General features: G+C 35.6%; 1 protein-coding gene across 1 annotated transcript; it reads right to left on the bottom strand.

Moving 5' to 3' along the window:
• Positions 1 to 3,624: 3,624 nt before the first annotated feature.
• Positions 3,625 to 20,763, bottom strand: LOC124364238 (serine/threonine-protein kinase Nek7-like). The gene is made up of 6 exons (XM_046819564.1): positions 20,548 to 20,763; positions 14,484 to 14,740; positions 11,930 to 12,149; positions 8,669 to 8,871; positions 5,242 to 5,355; positions 3,625 to 3,920 (listed from the first exon to the last, which is right to left on the bottom strand). The coding sequence occupies exons 2-6, from the start codon at positions 14,730 to 14,732 to the stop codon at positions 3,720 to 3,722; spliced, it is 987 nt and encodes a 328-aa protein (XP_046675520.1). The 5' UTR covers positions 14,733 to 14,740; positions 20,548 to 20,763; the 3' UTR covers positions 3,625 to 3,719.
• Between the last annotated feature and the right edge of the window lie 721 nt (positions 20,764 to 21,484).

The raw sequence follows: 21,484 nt of genomic DNA, 5'->3' as shown, positions 1-21,484 counted from the left end.
TCCTGAAGGATATTTGTATTTAAATAATGTTAAAATAGACAACAATGTGGGGATGAGAGGACATGCAAATCGCTTTATGAAATGCGCGTATTTCACTCTGATTATTTAGTGTTTCTTCGTAAGTGTGAATGCCTCTTTGTGAACTACAAGCCATATAATTAAAGATTTTACAATATTTACAATTATTTCAGAAACTCTTCAATCACGTTTTAAAAATTGTGTAGATGTTTATGATTTTGTCGGAAACCATAACCTAGGAATGCAAGTGACCATGAACAAATAAACTGTTCCACATTGTTTGATCTTTCTGAGAAAGTGAATTATATAAGACATCTAATCGTAACAATTCTATTGGAGTAGAGGTAACATGCGGGAGTGCAGCTTGTGAGTTCCTGGGTTCGATTCTAGTGAAAGGATGAAATGTTTTGCTACCAACAAAATAAAGTTATTGCAGTGTACAACTAACTGTTTGAAAATTTAATTTTTTGTTGTATATAGCTAAAGCAATTCTTATTTTTATTTATGTATATTTGTATTATTCCCATTTTTAATTACATATTTAAACCTAATATTACTGTTTGATTTTATTGCTTTATATTTGGATGCAAGTGGATTTCTAATTTCTCAGTGTGACATCTCAGTGTAGAGGTACTTGAGGCTCAACTCCAGTGATACACCATAGGGATATCTCAGTGTAGAGGTACTTGTGGCTCAACTCCAGTGATACACCATAGAAATATCTCAGTGTACAGGTACTTGTGGCTCAACTCCAGTGATACACCATAGGGATATCTCAGTGTAGATGTACTTGTGGCTCAACTCCAGTGATACACTATAGAGATATCTCAGTGTACAGGTACTTGTGGCTCAACTCCAGTGATACACCATAGGGATATCTCAGTGTACAGGTACTTGTGGCTCAACTCCAGTGATACACCATAGGGATATCTCAGTGTACAGGTACTTGTGGCTCAACTTCAGTGATACACCATAGAGATATCTCAGTGTAGAGGTACTTGTGGCTCAACTTCAGTGATACACCATAGAGATATCTCAGTGTACAGGTACTTGAGGCTCAACTCCAGTGATACACCATAGAGATATCTCAGTGTACAGGTACTTGAGGCTCAACTCCAGTGATACACCATAGGGATATCTCAGTGTAGAGGTACTTGTGGCTCAACTCCAGTGATACACTATAGAGATATCTCAGTGTACAGGTACTTGTGGCTCAACTCCAGTGATACACCATAGGGATATCTCAGTGTACAGGTACTTGTGGCTCAACTCCAGTGATACACCATAGGGATATCTCAGTGTACAGGTACTTGTGGCTCAACTTCAGTGATACACCATAGAGATATCTCAGTGTAGAGGTACTTGTGGCTCAACTTCAGTGATACACCATAGAGATATCTCAGTGTACAGGTACTTGAGGCTCAACTCCAGTGATACACCATAGAGATATCTCAGTGTACAGGTACTTGAGGCTCAACTCCAGTGATACACCATAGGGATATCTCAGTGTAGAGGTACTTGTGGCTCAACTCCAGTGATACACCATAGGGATATCTCAGTGTACAGGTACTTGTGGCTCAACTTCAGTGATACACCATAGAGATATCTCAGTGTAGAGGTACTTGTGGCTCAACTTCAGTGATACACCATAGAGATATCTCAGTGTAGAGATACTTGTGGCTCAACTCCAGTGATACACCATAGAGGATATCTCAGTGTACAGGTACTTGAGGCTCAACTCCAGTGATACACCATAGGGATATCTCAGTGTAGAGGTACTTGTGGCTCAACTTCAGTGATACACCATAGAGATATCTCAGTGTACAGGTACTTGTGGCTCAACTTCAGTGATACACCATAGAGATATCTCAGTGTACAGGTACTTGAGGCTCAACTCCAGTGATACACCATAGGGATATCTCAGTGTAGAGGTACTTGTGGCTCAACTCCAGTGATACACCATAGAGATATCTCAGTGTAGAGGTACTTGTGGCTCAACTTCAGTGATACACCATAGAGATATCTCAGTGTAGAGGTACTTGTGGCTCAACTTCAGTGATACACCATAGAGATATCTCAGTGTAGAGGTACTTGTGGCTCAACTCCAGTGATACACCATAGGGATATCTCAGTGTACAGGTACTTGTGGCTCAACTCCAGTGATACACCATAGAGATATCTCAGTGTACAGGTACTTGTGGCTCAACTTCAGTGATACACCATAGAGATATCTCAGTGTACAGGTACTTGAGGCTCAACTCCAGTGATACACCATAGAGATATCCCAGTGTACAGGTACTTGAGGCTCAACTCCAGTGATACACCATAGGGATATCTCAGTGTAGAGGTACTTGAGGCTCAACTCCAGTGATACACCATAGGGATATCTCAGTGTACAGGTACTTGTGGCTCAACTCCAGTGATACACCATAGAGATATCTCAGTGTAGAGGTACTTGTGGCTCAACTTCAGTGATACACCATAGAGATATCTCAGTGTATAGGTACTTGTGGCTCAACTTCAGTGATACACCATAGAGATATCTCAGTGTAGAGGTACTTGTGGCTCAACTTCAGTGATACACCATAGGGATATCTCAGTGTACAGGTACTTGTGGCTCAACTTCAGTGATACACCATAGGGATATCTCAGTGTACAGGTACTTGTGGCTCAACTTCAGTGATACACCATAGAGATATCTCAGTGTACAGGTACTTGTGGCTCAACTTCAGTGATACACCATAGAGATATCTCAGTGTACAGGTACTTGTGGCTCAACTCCAGTGATACACCATAGGGATATCTCAGTGTAGAGGTACTTGTGGCTCAACTTCAGTGATACACCATAGAGATATCTCAGTGTACAGGTACTTGAGGCTCAACTCCAGTGATACACCATAGGGATATCTCAGTGTAGAGGTACTTGTGGCTCAACTCCAGTGATACACCATAGAGATATCTCAGTGTACAGGTACTTGAGGCTCAACTCCAGTGATACACCATAGGGATATCTCAGTGTAGAGGTACTTGTGGCTCAACTTCAGTGATACACCATAGAGATATCTCAGTGTAGAGGTACTTGTGGCTCAACTTCAGTAACACACCATAGAGATATCTCAGTGTAGAGGTACTTGTGGCTCAACTTCAGTGATACACCATAGAGATATCTCAGTGTAGAGGTACTTGAGGCTCAACTCCAGTGATACACCATAGGGATATCTCAGTGTACAGGTACTTGTGGCTCAACTCCAGTGATACACCATAGGGATATCTCAGTGTACAGGTACTTGTGGCTCAACTTCAGTGATACACCATAGAGATATCCCAGTGTAGAGGTACTTGTGGCTCAACCCCAGTGATACACCACAGGGACATCTCAGTGTACATTATATCTTCAGAGCAACTCTTTTATCTTAAGAGCACTGAATGTAGAAATGATGACATCTTTGTCAACAGGCTGCTGTAAATTTATCCTGATGTGCCTCTTAAAAATGTGTTTGAAGGACTTGGATAAGAGTCATCATCAACTGTAGGTACTAAGAGACGAGCTAACAGTATTCTTCAAGAAGAATCAACTAAGGATTTATTTAATATTTAGGGACTATATTTATAAAAATAAGAAATCCACTTTTTTATTAAAATAGAACTTTTAATAAATTACATATTGGTACGAAAGGAACAAAGTGTAAACAGAACGTATTTTACGTGAAGGAAAACCGCTTATGGTAGGAGTGAGCAGGAACCCTGCGGATGGAAACTGATGAGGGAGTATGTGGCAACGGAGGAGGTGGGTGGCGTAACACTTTCAACTCATGCATCTCTCTGGCAACTCTGTGGACATGTTGAATGTTTGGTCGAGCCGAGGGATCAGCTGATATGCATTCACCGATGAGCTTTTGCATCTGGAAAAAACAGTAGTGTAAAGTGTGGGAAATTTACTGTAGAATATTTTTATTCCAGTTCATAGTATAACGTGGCATGTATGATTAGGATAAAATGGTATAATAATCGCAGGTTTTTGATAAAGCCCCTATCTGAGCCTGAAGTTTTCAAATTAAATGGATAAAGGTGTACCAAAAGAGACCCTTGTATAGTTGACATTCTGGGTAGATATTCAGTAAACTAAGTAAAATGCGCACTGTTCTAGTTCTGACATTAATTTATAACTCCAAACTATTAAAAAACTTTATCACAGTCTGAAACTAATCAATTATCGTGCAACAAAACTTGTACTCAAATGTTAAAATAACAATATTTACTAATGGTAATAATTGTTGTCTGTAATATTGAAAAAAGTGTTAACCTTTGGCTTCAACTGGATTTTCTCAAGAGGGGATTAATACTGATCATATTGTTGATTTATCTAGGGAGACGGCTTGAAAATAAATAAGAAGGAATGAAAAATGCATCAGAACTAATATGCATCTCCATTGATAAATATAATAATAAAGCAAAATTCAAAAGATTTGAACTTTGTACTTGACAACTTATTGAACAGTTTGATTAGTTTTTTGGGTGTTTATTTCACTCGCTTGTTTATTGATTTGTTGGGAAAGATAGATCCCAAATTTCATAACAATGTGCAATGTTTCCCAAGATTACAATTTATCTTCATTAAATCTTTTCAAAATCCTGGGAAAAATTGCGAAGGAAATTTACGAAACGTTACGCTCAATCTGCATACAAAATTTCAATTCTGACTAATTTCATACTCGAAATGTTAAAATAAAACTGCTGTTATCATGTTAATGTTTTCAAATTTGATATGATTATACAAAATAAGTTTACGAAGGTGACAAAATTTTTGTCATAATAAAGGATTTTATTTCTTTGTACAAACCAAATTACTAAAAACAGACAATAAGGAATTCTAGTAAGAAATACTGCATTGGTTAATTTGAAGGCAAAATGCCAAAAACCAAAGACAGAACTGGCAACACCCAGAACACAACTGTTCAACAAGTCTTACTAAACCTCAAATTACACCAATTCTTCATCTCATATGATATTTTTAATTGCGGATCTTGAAAGTGAAATATTTACAGAAAGAACACAGGTCCTTAAAAAGAATCTTTTTTGATTAATAAACTTAAAATAATGGAATTAGCATTGAACAAAACGATTAGCATCAAGGTTTTGAGGATTCTCTATCAAATCCGTAAGTTAAACCATTAATTTTTAATAATTCCTGTTCTAATAGCAATTGATATTCAATATCATTACCTGTTCAGAGTAGATCCCCGAGGGTAAGGGAGGGTATTCACATCTCTCGATTTTCTTGCATAGTGAGTAGAGGTTCATTTTGTTTCCGAAGAACGGCGATTGCAAAGCAGCCATCTGTAAGCATTACAGTATAATGTTGGTTAATTGGTTTAAATTTACCTACACATAACGTAGTTTAATGGCTGGTTCAATGTGAATAGTGCATCTGGAATCTGACGCTGTCATTTACTTGACTGCTAGACTCATGTTTGTTTGAAGAGATCCAAAAACAGGAAAACGATCTTTTTGCATTGTTTCGACATCAGAATCACCCAGACTTCAAAATACTGGGTGTCTTAATAGAACCCCCCAATTAACTTTCTTATGAATTGGGATTAAATGATTTACTTTGTGGCATGTTTATATGACCAACTAAGGAGTTTTTTTATGTATGAAGATTTTTGACCCCTCCTCCAAACATGGGGTCACTGTAGTTTGGTGGTAAGTGGTACCTTTTTGGGGTGACACCCACCCGGTCTCTCAACTTTAAGAACAATGTACAAAAAAAATAAATCGCTAGCACAACAATTTCTTTTTCAGCGATTCCTCCACTAGCACTAGCTCAGCTCTGTGTATAATTCGGGGATTCCCGCAAAAGAGCCTGGTGCTTTCGTGGGGGATTCCCCGTTCCATACTCGCGATCTTTGACGTTTCAGTTGCAACATTTCTCATTTGTTTCGTGAAGTGTGTTGTATTTGGTTGGCGTGAAAATTGTTAAACGTGTATTTCTCTATAGTGATAGCCTAGGTAATAAAAAGTAAAACAAATATATTCGAGACCTGTATCATATCAAATTTATTGCTTTTTACTTTCGATGGGATGACACCACCAACTTCCGCACCGGGTGCCATCCAAGGTAGCTACGCCTGCTGTAATGTTTCTCTATCAAATTTAGTGGCTAATCAAAGATCGTATTGTTTCATAAAACTCCATCACATGTGAATAATTTTATGATGAAAAATGCTAAAAATCTTGAAGTATTATCACAATTTTTCAACAGAACGGTTCTCCACCACATTGCAACATGATTGCTCGAACAGAATGTTAGATAGATCAAACATTTCCGGTCAGATGGATATATCGACATGGTGTTATTTTAGAGTAGCATCTACCTTTCACCTCTCGAGTTTTTTCTCTTGGAGGTTTCAAAAGTAAAGTTTACGACAAAAAGCCCGGAAACCTTGATGCATTAAGGACCAGGATCGAAGACACCTGCAACTCAGTTGATCATATAAACATGCCTAAAAGTAAACCATTTCGTCTCTATTCGTAAGAATGCTAATCGGGTGGTGTTACTTGTAAGACACTGTATAGTGTAATCTAGGTAAAGAGGCATTCTCATTGTATCATCAGGTGCACAACTGGATTGCACAATTTGTCTCAATACATGCACTTGGAGTAGGACTCAATATTTACACAAACTATTAGTACAATTATGTTGTACTTTTCATTTAATATATTGGTATTTGAGGTGTTCAAGTAACCGAATAATCTATGATTACACATTCTATGATGGTTATATTCTCTTAATGTACACGTATGTTTTGCAACGAGACCTAGAATTGATGCCTCACCAGTCGTATCAAAACATCTATGGTCAACAATGAGTTTAAAATATATTTAACTGCACGAAGACGCAATCGGTTTTTGGTAAGGCAATCAGTTTTTTTAATTTCATACTCAAAGCCTTAATAATTTTGTTGAAGACATGAAAATATAAAATCTTTTTTATCGTTCCACAAAGAATTCTAGGCATTTAAATAATGATTTGGGATATCTTTAAATAAGTCCTTTGCAAAACAGTGAATGCAAGGTTACGAATTTTAACATTATGTGTATTAAGACAGTGAAAGCTAAACTAGTGTGAGCCTCAAATAATTTTCATTTCAAAATAATATATTAGCAAACTAGGAGAAGACGTTAAAGGAAGAAGTAATTTAGGTGGAAACTCCATTTATGTGATGACGTTAATTTTGGCTCTCTTTATTCTGAACTCATAGTTTGGCTACTCTTGTTTACAAACGTTACATATAAAACTATGAACTATAGTTCAATGCATTCAAGGATTTTGAATGGGTGATAATTTGCTCCAAGTTGTATAAATTACATTTTTTTTTCACATAATTAATTTGTTTCTTCAAGATCTTTAAAACACTATGGAAATTAATTTTATATTTAAACTAGCTGTTCCCCGCGATTTCGGACGCTATTCGTAAGCTTTGCCCGTTCATGAGCACTTATGGTTCAAGTGAATTATATTTCCAACGCCGATGTAGAATTTTCCTAGTTGCTACGATCAAGAAAATCTGTCAAAAGAGTACGTTTATAGCCATTGTACACGTACAAGTACTTTATTTAGTTGAGTTTTTTATTGAGTGGTCTAACACTCAAGCTTTAAGTTCAACCAAAACATTATTTTAAAGACAAATAAACATCATAACTTAGCGCCTTCAAACAGTGTTTGGCTATTTAATATACATAAATGTCTCGTAATTGCAGTTTATAATTCGCAAGCGCTTTGAAAACTTATCTTATGCAGCGCCGCCTGGTGGCTAGTATATAGTATAGTTAATATTTTATGCAGATAAGAATATGCATTTTTGTGCGTCTGTTTTATTTTTAAATAAAGCTAAATTTCAATACCTATTATTAATTTTTTTCCTAAGTAATTCACATGAATCTTTTCAGAATTAAATGTTCTACAAATCTGTTTAAGAAAAAAATGACCTTTATTTAACATTTATGGAAGTAATCTTACGTTAAACACAAAAATGTGTTATTTCTTTGCACCAATTCTTGTGTTTTACGTAAGATATCTCTGAAAGTATTGCATTTACAGCTCTGGGACGAATTTTAATAAATTTGTCAGATATAAAAACATAAAAAAACAATCGTATTTGTATCTTTGTAACTACCTTTACCATTTTTATACGGCCTGACTTCACCAAGGGTTCTGAAATCCGGGCGAAATCTTTCGCTAGGCGTAACTCGCTAACGAAGCGTTTCCGGGCATATGGTTATATGAACTTTTTTACTTGTTTTTAGCTATAGAATAAGCTCTCGAGAGATTGCCGTTTAGTTTTGAATCACCCTGTATATACATACAAATTTTCAAAATGTTCGGCCAAATAGTTTACGATTCTATAAAGGACAAACAGATAAACATTCATTTATATATAGATGACTTTTTGCCTAACTTTCACGAGCTTACTCCCTAATAGGCTAAAGTCATTAATGATAGGAAAAATATGTTTTAGACCCTAGATTGATTTGTAAAGTTTCATTTTTACGAATGAAATTGTTAACCTATCGAGTTGTCCCAGCACTTCTGGACAATCCTGTGATTTACTCGTATGTAGTTATAATTCCCTCTTATTATTTTACTGACCTCGTAGAGAAGACATCCAAGAGACCAGATATCACTGCTGAAGGTGTAGCCGCATTCGTGTATCCGCTCGGGACTCATGTAGTACGGAGTCCCCACCATAGAGTGAGCTGCCATCGTCTTGGCACTGAAGTAGCGACCCAGTCCGAGGTCCCCCAGTTTCACAACGCCTTCCGCCGTCATGAAAACATTGGCCGGCTTTATGTCTGGACACAATGTTATTTGGATTAATTGAGTTTATAATACCTTGATGTATTATTTAAGTTAACCACTCAATCAATATTTTCTTTACAAAGACTGTAGGGTTTCATTTAGTTGTTTCAGCTAATTGTATCAAATGCGATAATTCATTATTTTAATTTCTTGTCATTTGTAAAATGAAACTAATGTGACACCCTTATTTTTTGTTGAAACCTACATTCAAGTAAAACTCTGAATGTATTTTTTTTCTACATTACCACGAAACCCTCTTCAACACATTAAATCTTTTTAGTTTCAATAAAAAAAAATATTACATGTTCTAATTTTGTGTGCCTTACCTTTTTAAAACCACAATTAACAAAATTCCTGTGTTTCCCCCGCTAATTTAATTAATTCATATGAGGAATGTTTTGGATAAGAAATAAATAACATAGGTGCTAAATAAGACGTATCAATAGCCTGAATTCCTGCACTTATATGAATCACATTCGTAATGTCTACTCTTATATAGTTGATTTCTACAACTGACGTGGACAGTTTATTTTAGTTTTCAATATGTAATGTGTAAAACATCATAATTGCATTGTGGTAATTTGTTAATACTATACAAATTTTAAATTCATACTTTTTCACATATTCAGTTTTGTATTTTTAGCTCAATAATAATCTTGCAATATATTAAATTGCTATTGAAAATTAACCATCTTTAGGCACTAATAAATTAATGTGTAATCAAAATAAGAGTTATTTTAAGAGTAGAAGCCAAAATTTATTTTAAAAATTCAGCATTAGAAAAAAAATACGCTAACGTACCATGGCGTAGGGGTGGATACGAAGCTTTAGGTAACTGGTGAGCACTTGCCGAATGAATTTAGTACAGTGTTTTAAAAATTAGTTACAGTTTCTCATACTGTCTTAAAAGAAGATACTGGTAATAATAGGAAAATACTGTAGGCTCTAAAATAGTTGCGTACTTGTGTGTGGTCTATGGTTTGGAGGAAATGAAACAAATAAATCTGTAATGGTTTATTAGGATTCTAGTGTGTTTATTTCATAATCTGAAAGCAAGTAAGTGAATCAATTATGTCTTAAGATAGCTATAGCTCAGTTTCTAAGTAAGGTTTTTTTGTTCTCTTAGGACAAGAAGCTTACAAATTGCATCTAGTCCTATAAGGACCTTTGTACTGCTTCCGGAGTGACAGGATATTCTGAATGGGTAAGATTTGGGGTAGGGCCGCCTCCTATCGAGATCCGTGAGGAAGAATTTACGGCATTAATTAATTAAGCCATGTCCCCTCGAAAGAAGGGTAGGTCAGATCTGAACCAGCCTCTTCAGCCAGAGTAGGTAGAGGGTGGCACACCCTAATGTCGAGGCTAACAAGAACCTCTAACATTTAGGGAACGAACCCCACCAACTCCAACAGTCATCTCTCGCAGTAAACTAGGCCTATAGAATTACCCTTGTACCCCAGAATCTCAACGTTTGCGGTTAGTGATGTGCCGCTCCTGGACATCCATAAGGTTGCCCAGATTTAAGTGACACATCAGTTTGTGCTGTGCCCAGTGGTAGGTTCAACTGGAAGGTATAAACTAGCCAGAAAATGTCTCTGCTGGGCTTTCTATGTAAGTTACACAGCGTAAGTTTGGCAGTAATAAGTTATTAAACCTATGCATTTTAAGTTTTGGCTTGTTTTTTTTTGTACACAGTGTTACCGAGTTTGACAAAATAATATCGAGTAATGTTTTAGTAAAGATAGTCTGGCAGCTTCTTTGTAAAATTTTTCCTATCTCGATCATTGCTATACACCATACAGCTCAATGTAATTTAATTTACTTTGACTAAGCTATAAATCTCATTTATTTATTATTAAATGTAATTCAAATGACACTTTCGGAAATTTGTATATGAGGATAAAAATTTATCATTTGAATATTTATTTGTGCATGGTTCTCAATATATTTTAAAATAACAGTGTTAAAATAACAACACAAAATTATATATTTAATTTTCTTAACGACCTCATATATATTACTTTATATGTCACAATTATGTACAAGAGTTACACTTATTCCAAACTAATTCAAAATATTTAATTCCCCTTGTATGTAATTAAGAAATTAATGGAAGTGGTTTCTTCTCATCAAGATTTATAATTCACTCTATTTGGTATTCAGCAAACGCTTATACAGCAGCAAAGTACTTCTCTACAAATTGTTCTAAAATATGGAGAATAGCGACGTGAATGTGTTCTTAGGAATAAACAGAATATTTTAGTTTTAATTAATGTGATTTGGGTATTTTATTTACTCAAAATCTTTAAAATTACATTTAAAATAGCCACACTCACCTGCAAAAGAAAACTATCTTTGTTTAAGTGTAAGTATTTCTCCTTTATCTACTTAATTACACCTACATTTCAACTTAAATAACTTTTATTTTGAATACCTAGTTGACTCTTTTCGCTTATGCATGTATGAAACATAAATCAATGCATTATACAATATTCACTTTTGGTCTATGTTTTAACTCTCAGCGAGTTACAATTAAGACCAAATCCAATTAATAATATGGGTTTTTAATAATAGATCTTAACTCAACCCCGTCTTTGAACTTGGTGCTATATTATACTGTTCCAATCTTTCTAAAAATATAATATATAATTTTATTTGGGAGTGACTAGTCAATAATTTATACAAATTTTAACTCAGTAATATAATTTTTCAGTCTATAATAAACACAATAAATATCACAGTTGGTTAGATTGGCTTTCCCTTGAGATTTGTACCTCATGTGAATGATTGTTAGTTTTTAAAAAAATTGTTCAAGATGTGGAAGACTTTGAAGAATAAGCTTACTAATCTTAAATTCTTGATCACATTCGGTTTTATTTAATTCTCTTAATCTATATGTAAATATAAACTAAACTAGTTCAAATTTTTGGATAATTGCATTTTTTGTGACCAAACAAATCTAATAATCAATAGGAAGGAATAATTTATCTATTCCTCTAGTGCTTATAGATAAATATCTAAAATTACAACCTCTTTGGTCTCCCTCAATACCTCTATGCATGACGCGGCGCGAGTGCATATGTTCCAGGGCGCAGCAGATCTGTACGAAGTACTTCCACACAGTCCTTTCCGGTACGAGGCGTCGCTGTCGCCGAAAGTGGTGTAACATCCGTCCCAGGTCTCCGGCTTCCGCTAGTTCCAAGACAATAACCAGTTCCTTGTTCTTGATAAATGAGGCAAAGTACTTTATCACGTTCGGATGATCCATTTGCTGAAGACAGTTCGATAAGAATCAATCATAACATTCTATACCATATAGAGAGTAAATACGAGATACAGTACATTCAATAATTAAATAGAGAAATTGGTCAGGGGAAGACTGTTGGTAGGTAAATTTGGTTCTTTTATGGCTTTAAGTTGGCATCACTGGGATAGGCCCTGATCAGCTGATGCGCCAACACTGTTTTGTTTATAACCTCAAAAATATAGTTCAGCGAGTCCACCTGAAAATTCCACATTAGCAAATCTTTAAAGTGGTTAGAGCAGTTAAAAAACGGTTATGACTCAGTGACTGACGAACACTGTTCTATTCTGGGCAACCTCAATTCAGTTGAGTTTCAACTCCCTCACTTGAGTCAAATTGATGACATTGTTCATATTGGCCATCGTGTGACTGGAAATGAATAATGTTCATAACACTACTTGTAACAAGCTGAAGTACAGTACCGTAAAAAATGTGCATGATTGGTCCCAAAGGAGTTGACGCGGATACACAAGGAAACAAGGTTGAAAGTATGCACAGAGCCAAAGGAACGTTATGAAAGAGAAGGTGAGCACTTGCTTAACAAAATTTGAACTTTTGATGAACCTTAGGTTCATTATTATGAGCCAGAATCCAAAAGGCAAAACATGGAGTGAAAGCACACCAAAGTGGTACTGTATCTGCGCAATAACCAAGGACATAGCATGTAGAGCAATACATAGCCTATTACATTTAAAACATGAAATAGGTTTCAAGATGGCGAATAGCATTTAATAGCATTCAATTGTATGGAACGTATGTTACAAACTACCTTGTATTACTTCTTCACTCACTACATTGATGCTCAATTATTTCTGGTTATAACAGAGATTTGAAATAAAGCAATAATAATTGTATGCCTACGCCTATAAATGGAACTATCCTAATTAACCTTTAAAACTGAGTAGCAAACATTTTTAACATATTAAAGAACTCCGTATCTATTCAAGAAACTAAACTAAAGACCTTCAACACCTAATTACAAATTCTGATTTATAATAGACAGTGGGATTATACTTAAACCCAGATTATAACTTCAAATAGCGTTATTACACTAAATTTGTTGTTCAAAGTTAAAATCAATTTTACTATTATGTTAATTACCTTATTTTTTACGAAATTAAAAATGTTCAGTATTTTTTTATTATCAGAGCTTAACCAATATAACACTTATTTAATAATTTTCTGCAATGCACAGGGGGATTCCGATAAATGCGCTCATTTTTCAGGATTGATAGAGGTGAATAGAAACGTTTTTTGTCCAATACACATAGGGTCGCAAATCCTTATTTCAGAGAAAATTGAGAATTTGTAAAACGTCTCCTGGTAGGCAACAAAAGTTTTATTTCCATACAACCTCACTTTACACACTCAGGTATTTCACTGTTTTATTAAACAGAAAAATAAAAGAACCACACATGAACAAAAATGTGACAAATTATTATTACAGCAAATGCTCAGAATATCCTCAATTTGTGTCGAGCAAAGCTGAACTCTTCGTAGCATTGACTGTCTTACTGGAGGATTCTCCCATTTCTGCTGCTTAATAACATTTTTTTACATTCTTGTTTGTACGAAGTGGTTCTTTTATTTGTAATCAAAAAGAAAAACTCGTTTAGTTTACGTAGCTTTACGTTTTTCTGGCCGAATCTCAAAGGGCGTTGCTACGTGATGCCTACAAGGAGGTGTTTCATAAATTCTTAATTCTTTCGGAAACGAAACATTTACGGCCGCACGTATATTGGACAAAAAATGTTTCTCTTCACATCATCTATCAATCCTGGAAAATGCGAACTTTTGTCGGAATCGCCCTGTATTTATAATCACTGTTTCCTACGCATGCCATTGGATAGCGCACAACCACAGCGTTTCAGCACAGATTTTAGTCGTAGATGCAATATCATCTCACATGTTTAATAAGAGTCAATAATTTAAATAATTTATTTATATTTAAATAGTAGATCTGCTTCTCTGTTAGAAGTTTTTGACAACAGAAGGATTGTGAGGGAAGCAGGATCTTTCCGGACATATGCCATCGTTTAGTGATATAAAAAATTACTACGTTTCGAGATCTGCAATCTGATCTCTTCTTCAGGTAAATAACTAACCTAACACATAGTTACAGACTATGTTAAAATAAACAAATCGTATCAGAGCGTTATGACTCGCGTAAGTCAGGAATCACAACCACCATGCTGTGTGTCAACTTCACTAACTCTAAACCATGCACATAATAACAAAATAAACAACAATACCAAATAGCAGTGGATTTGCTATTTTGAAATGTGACAACAAGGAACGCACCTGCAGCAGGTTGATCTCTTTCATGCAATCCAGCGTGGCTTTGGTGTCAACCATATCGAATATCTGGACCTTCTTCAAGGCGACTGCCATGGCCACTCCTGCACCATGCTCTCCCTTGACAGTGGCCCGGTACACGCAACTGAACTGTCCCCTACCGATCATCCGGTCCACGGTCAGGTTGTCGAGAGAGAACGGCGATCCCTTGGCCCCAGCTGACGCCGTGTCTGGCGGGGAGGCCTCATCTGCCATGGTGCCAGCTGGAAGTGGTTCACGAAAAAATCTGATTTCTACTGGGTTGGTCAAAAATCATGTTCTTATTCAATATAAAAATTAGTACTTGCGTAAACACAATTAATTAATTTTACCATAAATCTCGTATTTATTTATCAATTAGAAATTATAAAAATAATCGTTCTTAAAAATAGTACATCTTTACAATACAAATACACCAGGCGGCGCGGCGCTGCAAAACATGTTTTCAGAGCGCCTGCACATTATAAACTGCAATTACGAGACAGTTACGTATATTAAACAGCCGAACACTATTTGAAGGCGCTAACTTATGATGTATATTTGTTTCTAAGACGGACAGAGCTTACCAAAAGCTTATGATTAAAGCAAAATTATTGCTGACTAGGTGTTTCCCGCGGCTTCGCACGCTTTTCGTAACCTTTGCCGCCTTAAGCGCCTTCAAATAGTGTTTGGCTGTTTATATTCGTAACTGTCTCGTAATTGCAGTTTATAATGTGCAAGTCAGTGGCGTAATACATACCCCCCGCAACCCCCGCAATGCGGGGGGGCGCGGGCGTGTCAAGGGGCGCCACACGAAGGAATGAAAAAAATAAAAAAAATTATACCGATTTTACCAAAATTTTCTTAAGGTTGAATATCACTATTTTCATTGTAATTCCTTATAATTTTTTTTTGTATAAATGAGCTAGCGAGGAATATCGTAGGCTATTATCATTTCTTGTTTTAGTTAAACGCCTTCAAAACTAAAGCAGGCAAACTATTTGCTGAAACCGCCACGGAAGTGTATTTTAAGGCGCTTTAGGACCGTGTGTGAGCGTGGGGGTGTGCGTGCGTGTACTGCCTTGTTTCATGTTGCGACTTGAATACTCCCCTCCCTCCTCCACACTACCAAGTACCAATTATTGTTAGGTAGTTCCTTCACAGTATACTGTGGTTCCTTGTCACTCAGTCATATATTCATTACTCGTTACGTTTACTGCATTTTCGAAAGTTGTGATTTATTCAGTAGCCTACAACTGTGGTGGCGGTGAAAAGTGTTTGCAAACTACACCTCTTACAGGAAACTTATATTATGGGACGATGTACTAGAAAACTAAATCAATAATTAAACAAAAATGTCTAAAAAACCTAGTGGTGCAGAATACCGAAAGCGGAAGAAGGAGGAGGAAGAAAAAGCAAAAAAACACCAAAAAATTGATCTATTTTTTAAATCTGACATATCTCTTAGTAAAAACAATGACAGTGTAAGGAAACAAATAACTTCCGGTTTAATTTGTGAGTGTTAGTGAAATAAGTTCTGACCTACCTACCATCGAGACAGAAAATGGAACATCTACTCAGACCCCACCTGAATTCACAAATAACGAACCAGACGTTGAGTCTAGACGTTAAGATAAATAATGATAGCTGTAGCTGTACCGTAGACATTGATAAAAACTGTGTTTTGCATATTGATACTAATGAAATCAGTCAACAACGTGGTGTTTTTTAAAACTGACATTGGGCTCTACACTAATGACGGAGTATCCCTCTTAAAAGAAGAAGATAAAAACTTTCATTTTGAATTCTGAACCATGTAGGCCCACAGGGGCCTTTTCCTAAAGACTCGACAAACAATAGATCTTTTAGCAGTGATTTTTATTACAAAATTGCCAAAACGGGCCAAAAACTAGAACGGTTTTGGCTTTGTTATTCACCTTTTATTAAATGGCGTATACTGTGAACCTTGTTGGTTGTTCGCTGACAGAACTGACCCTAAATTTAAAGATGCTTGGTGTAAAGGTCTAATAAATGATTGGCAAGGTTTTAAGCAAAAAAATTAAAGAACATGAAACATCTCGTATACACTTAAAATTCATGTTTAGCATATAGTACCGTAAAAAATAGCCAAGATGCAAAATCACTTATTCAAAAGTATGAACCTGAGTATTGTGAGATTCTCAAAAGACTTTTAGATGTAGTAATAACTATGGCTACTTGTAACTTAGCGTTCAGAGGGCATCGGAATGAAAAATATTGAAACAGTGGACACTACTTCTGGAAACTTTTTGAAATATTATAGATTTGTTGTCACGATACGATCCTCTTCTAAAAAGTCACTTAGAAAAAACGATCAAAGCAAAGTTAAGTATTTGTCTCCCAAAAATCCCAAAATGAAATGATTCATGTTTGCGTCACAGCATGTTCTGGATGAAGTTGTAAGTGAAATCCAAGCAGCTCCTTTCTTCTCTCTGGTATTAGACACCACTCAAGACGTCTCAAAAAAAACTGATCAAACTATCGATAGTAATACGACATGTGGCAGTCCAAAACTACGAAAAACTTGAAATTAAAGAATCATTTCTTAGGGTTCATAGCTCTTACAGGCCAAAATTCGGAAAAAATTACTAACGAGGTTTGTAATTTTTTGGAAGAAGAAAACAACATTAAAATTGAAAAGTTGTAGAGGCCAGGGTTATGACGGGGCTAGCCGTAATGAGTGGAAACTATTCTGGAATCCAATCTAGAATTAAAGCAAAAGTCGCCAATGCAGAGTACGTGCATTGTGCCTCGCATAATTTAAATTTGGTACTCAATGACTCAGTTACTGACATAACAGAAATGATTTTATTTTACGATTTGGGTCAATCAAATTTTACGTGTTTTTCGGCGAAAGCCTGCCAAGATGGCAAGCTTTGAGAGAGAAATCTATGGAGCAAAGGGGGTCTATACTTAGCAAGACACTCAAAAGATTGTGTCCGACCCGTTGGTCATCTAGGTACGATTGTTTACTGGCCATAAAGTGTAACTTTGTTTCTGTCTTAAGCTGTTTGACGAATATTATTCTGACTTCTAAAAAGAATAAAGAGGTTTTAGAGGCAACTGGACTCAAAAAACAAATGACGTGTTTTCAATTTGTATTGATGCTTACTTTCCAAAGTAAGGTTTTAGAGAGAATTAATATTACATCTAAAACACTACAAAAAGAGTGGATGTATCAATTGACGAAGCTACAGCCCTTCTTGGAAAGAGTATGACTGAACTAAGAGAGCAAGAAATGAGTTTGAAGGTGTTGTTAAAGAAGCTGAAACGCTAGCCAGGGGATGGAATATTGAGTCTTCTCTGCCGACTAAACGATGTAAAAAAGTAAAAAAACTTTTTTGACGAACTGACCAACGAACGTGTTTCTATCCATTGCAAGAATTCAAAGTAAAAGTATTTTACAGGAGCTTGGATATAGTTATTGCTCAATTCTCCAGACGTTTTTGAGAAGCATGGTCAGGATTAGAGCATGGTCAGGTGTTAACGCTCAGTTCATCTTTTTAACCTCACAGAGAAAAGTGATGATGAACTAATTTTTTCAGCCAGGAAGTTTTGTGAGAAGTATGAGGAAGATGTTTCACACGGGTTGGAGACACAAATAGTGTGTTCAGAAACATTGTTTCGGATGAAATAAAAACAAGAGGATTGAAAAAAGTTAAGGATTTAGCCTCATTATTTAATGATAGAAAACGTGACTTTGTCAAGCAGCCTTCCTGATGTCTGCACAGCGATGATGATGTTCTTGACTCTCCCAGTTACGTCAGCGTCAGCGGAAAGGTTCGTAATCACCAAAATATCATAAAAACCCGTACTAACTAAAATTCTAAAATTTTTTGTGTTAGAAAGAGTTATTATTTATACCCTTTAATTATATACTTGTAATTATAACCTGAAAATGGCATATATGTTAAACAACATAGTTTTTTAATCTAATAAATTTTCAGGTCATTTTTCTAAACTCAAGCTCATAAAGAATTATTTGAGAAACACTATGACCAATACCAGGCTGAGCGCTTTGGGAGTCTTGAGCATAGAACATGATCGGGCTCGTAGGATCAACTTGAAGATGTTAGCTGAAAAATATTTCAGTTTTAAGAAGAGGAGAGGGTTTAAATAAATGGAAATAATTTAACATGTCTACAATTTTTTCTATTTTTATTTTAATGTTTGAGATAGTTTCATTAATAAATAATTATGATGAATAATTCATTTTAAAGTTTTCTTTTCCTTTTTGATCTTTTTACAAAATGTATAAAAATAAACATTGCACAGCACGGGACTATCAACTATTTACACAAATTTAAAGCCACTCTTAAAAAGTAAAGGTTTGTTTTCTATTACAATTTACCGTAAAGTAGAGTGAACATCATGAGAATAAAGGTAGACCAGGGGGAAGTAGGCTATAATTATAACGATGCGTGTAGGTCAGTAGGAGGAAGGGGGGGGGGGGGTGTTTAGGAGCCGACAGGAGGGGGCGCATTTCAGTACGCTGCGGGGGGGCGCGACTCTGTCTAGTTACGCCACTGGTGCAAGTGCTTTGAAAACATATTTTGCAGCACCGCCTGGTGGCGAGTTACATCAATGGGCATAACGTATAAACCTTTTCCGTGGAAAAAAAAACAATCCGTGTTATAAAAAAAATACATAAAATTTGCATAATGTTCGGTCAATTAGTTTACGATTCATAATTCAAAATATTTCATAAATATTGAAAAACTGCAAATTTTCGCCGTAAGTTTCACTGAATACGAGGAAATCCTGAGAATTTTTAAATATAGAAGCAAGAAATTTCGATAAGTATAGTTCTTTGTCATAGTTGTATAACTCATATACATCTAAGCAACACATATTGACATTCTGTAGATTAAATTAAATTTGTCCCAAAACGTAAATACAATATCAACTAACACTAGTTTAATTTGTAGGCAGTTAATTCTATTTTAAATCGTAAACTATGATTAACTTGTGTCTGCTTGAATCAATGCGATTAGCTCTTTATTATTGTCGGAAAAATTGTATTTAGTTGTTTTTCCTAAGTATCCATCTTGTTCAGATAATAAATAAATAAAAACGTAGTTTATAGTAGTATACACAAAAAAGACAAACGCGAAGTTACTTTAAAATAGTGCCTGCAGATTTGGCTGGTGTTAACCGATCTTCAGGGATTTCCCCATAAGGATATTCATTTTGAGCTCATATTTTTGGATCGTAGCATTATTGGAGGTGTCTTATTTTAAATATATTAATACGTATCAAACGCTTTTTAGTTCAGGGTTTGTAAAGTTTAAACATTTTGAATATTCATTCGATGAATTAATAACAATTGTGAGTTTATCTGAATAACCTATATGAAAATATCGTAAAATTAAGAAAGGATTTGTATGTGTATTAGTTATTCAGTTCAATTATTTGTCTATTTTTCTTGTCTTCGCCCTAACCTAGTTAGTACCTGAAGATGAATTCCCTGAATTTGTAAAGTGCCTAGTACAGTTAAAAAGCAAAATAAGTGTTATAGGTTTTTTTACTTTTAGTTGCATTAAAGAATTTTGGAGGCTACACTACCAGTATTTATTAGTTATATCTTTAGAATGAGACACCTTTCGTAATTCTACACAAAAAATAAAGTCGTAAAACCAAGGATGTGGCAAGCAAGGAGGTCCAAGGGAGTCCAGACCCCCTCAAATTTTTAATTACTTTTTTAATAAACGATTATTATTTTAATAATTTAGTATTAGTGATATGTACTGCTGAAAGATCGTTTCCAACAAAGAAACGACCTTTTAAGGAAAAAAATTGGGCTTTACTCTCTGTCCACTACGGAAAAATATCAGTTGTCTGGACCCCCAAAATTTTTGACTGGCTACGTTCTTGGTAAAAGCACATTAGGTTTAACATTGTTCTTGTGGTGCTGCAATCTAGATGGCTGCAGCACAGCTGAATAAATAAACACTGTACAACTGCACAAAACCAAACTTAACCTAAAAAATACAAACATTTCAACAAAACTTACATTGAAACTATTGAAAATCCAAGGTGTTTAGTTTGTCGTCCTAGAAAAAGGCAGAGCTACTGTATTAAGATTCACATCACACAATTACACCAAAACAATAAGCACAGTTATGAGTCAGTCCTCAACAATGAGAACAAAGCTTTATCCTAGAACGATGGCAACAACAAACAGTGTATTCTTACAGAACTAGTCCTAGGATTAACCAATTGCCACACACTGGACTGTGGACAACTGTGCACAATCGATGCAATCGTCAGGACAGAACACGCGAGCGGAGCGTGCACGAACACGCCACACATCAACACGCCAACACGGCGACACTCACTTGGAGTTAAATAATGAGCAAAGGTCATCATCGACGTTGGTTGCTCGATATTTGATCTTATCAACTCACGAACGTATTGTACGAAAGAATAGTAATTTATTTTTTATTACAATAGTTTATTTTGCTGTCGGAATTTTAGAATTGCGCAATATTGATTAGGGCGAAAAATTGATAACAGTTTTATCTAGCGTTATGTGTTACAAAGCGTATAACACAACGTTTCGAAAATTGATATCTATAACCTTCTTCAGGATAGATTTCAAACCTTGAAACGTTGTTTTATACCTTTTGTAATATAACGATGGTAAATGTCCGAAATCCTATCATACTTCGAAATCTTATATTGTCAATAACAAACTTTAAGCAAAGTTTTATCTATTTCATTTCAACGCCTTCACTACAGATGTATATCTAGAGAGGTTTTTATTTTCTTTTAAGCCTCAGCTTTTAACTATGGCGGCTTCGAAGAACACTGGTTTCCATTTCGAAAGCGTGCGCGCACGCACGCACGCACGCAAACAGACACACACTGTTTCCTCTATGTGTATAAATGGAAACAGCCCTCCCAGCGATTTGAACCCGTGACCTCTCGGTTAGAGAGCCGAGACTATA

The sequence above is a fragment of the Homalodisca vitripennis genome, chromosome 6, assembly GCF_021130785.1.
Source record: "Homalodisca vitripennis isolate AUS2020 chromosome 6, UT_GWSS_2.1, whole genome shotgun sequence".
NCBI lineage: Eukaryota > Metazoa > Arthropoda > Insecta > Hemiptera > Cicadellidae > Homalodisca > Homalodisca vitripennis.
This window is presented reverse-complemented; position numbering and strand designations above follow the sequence as displayed.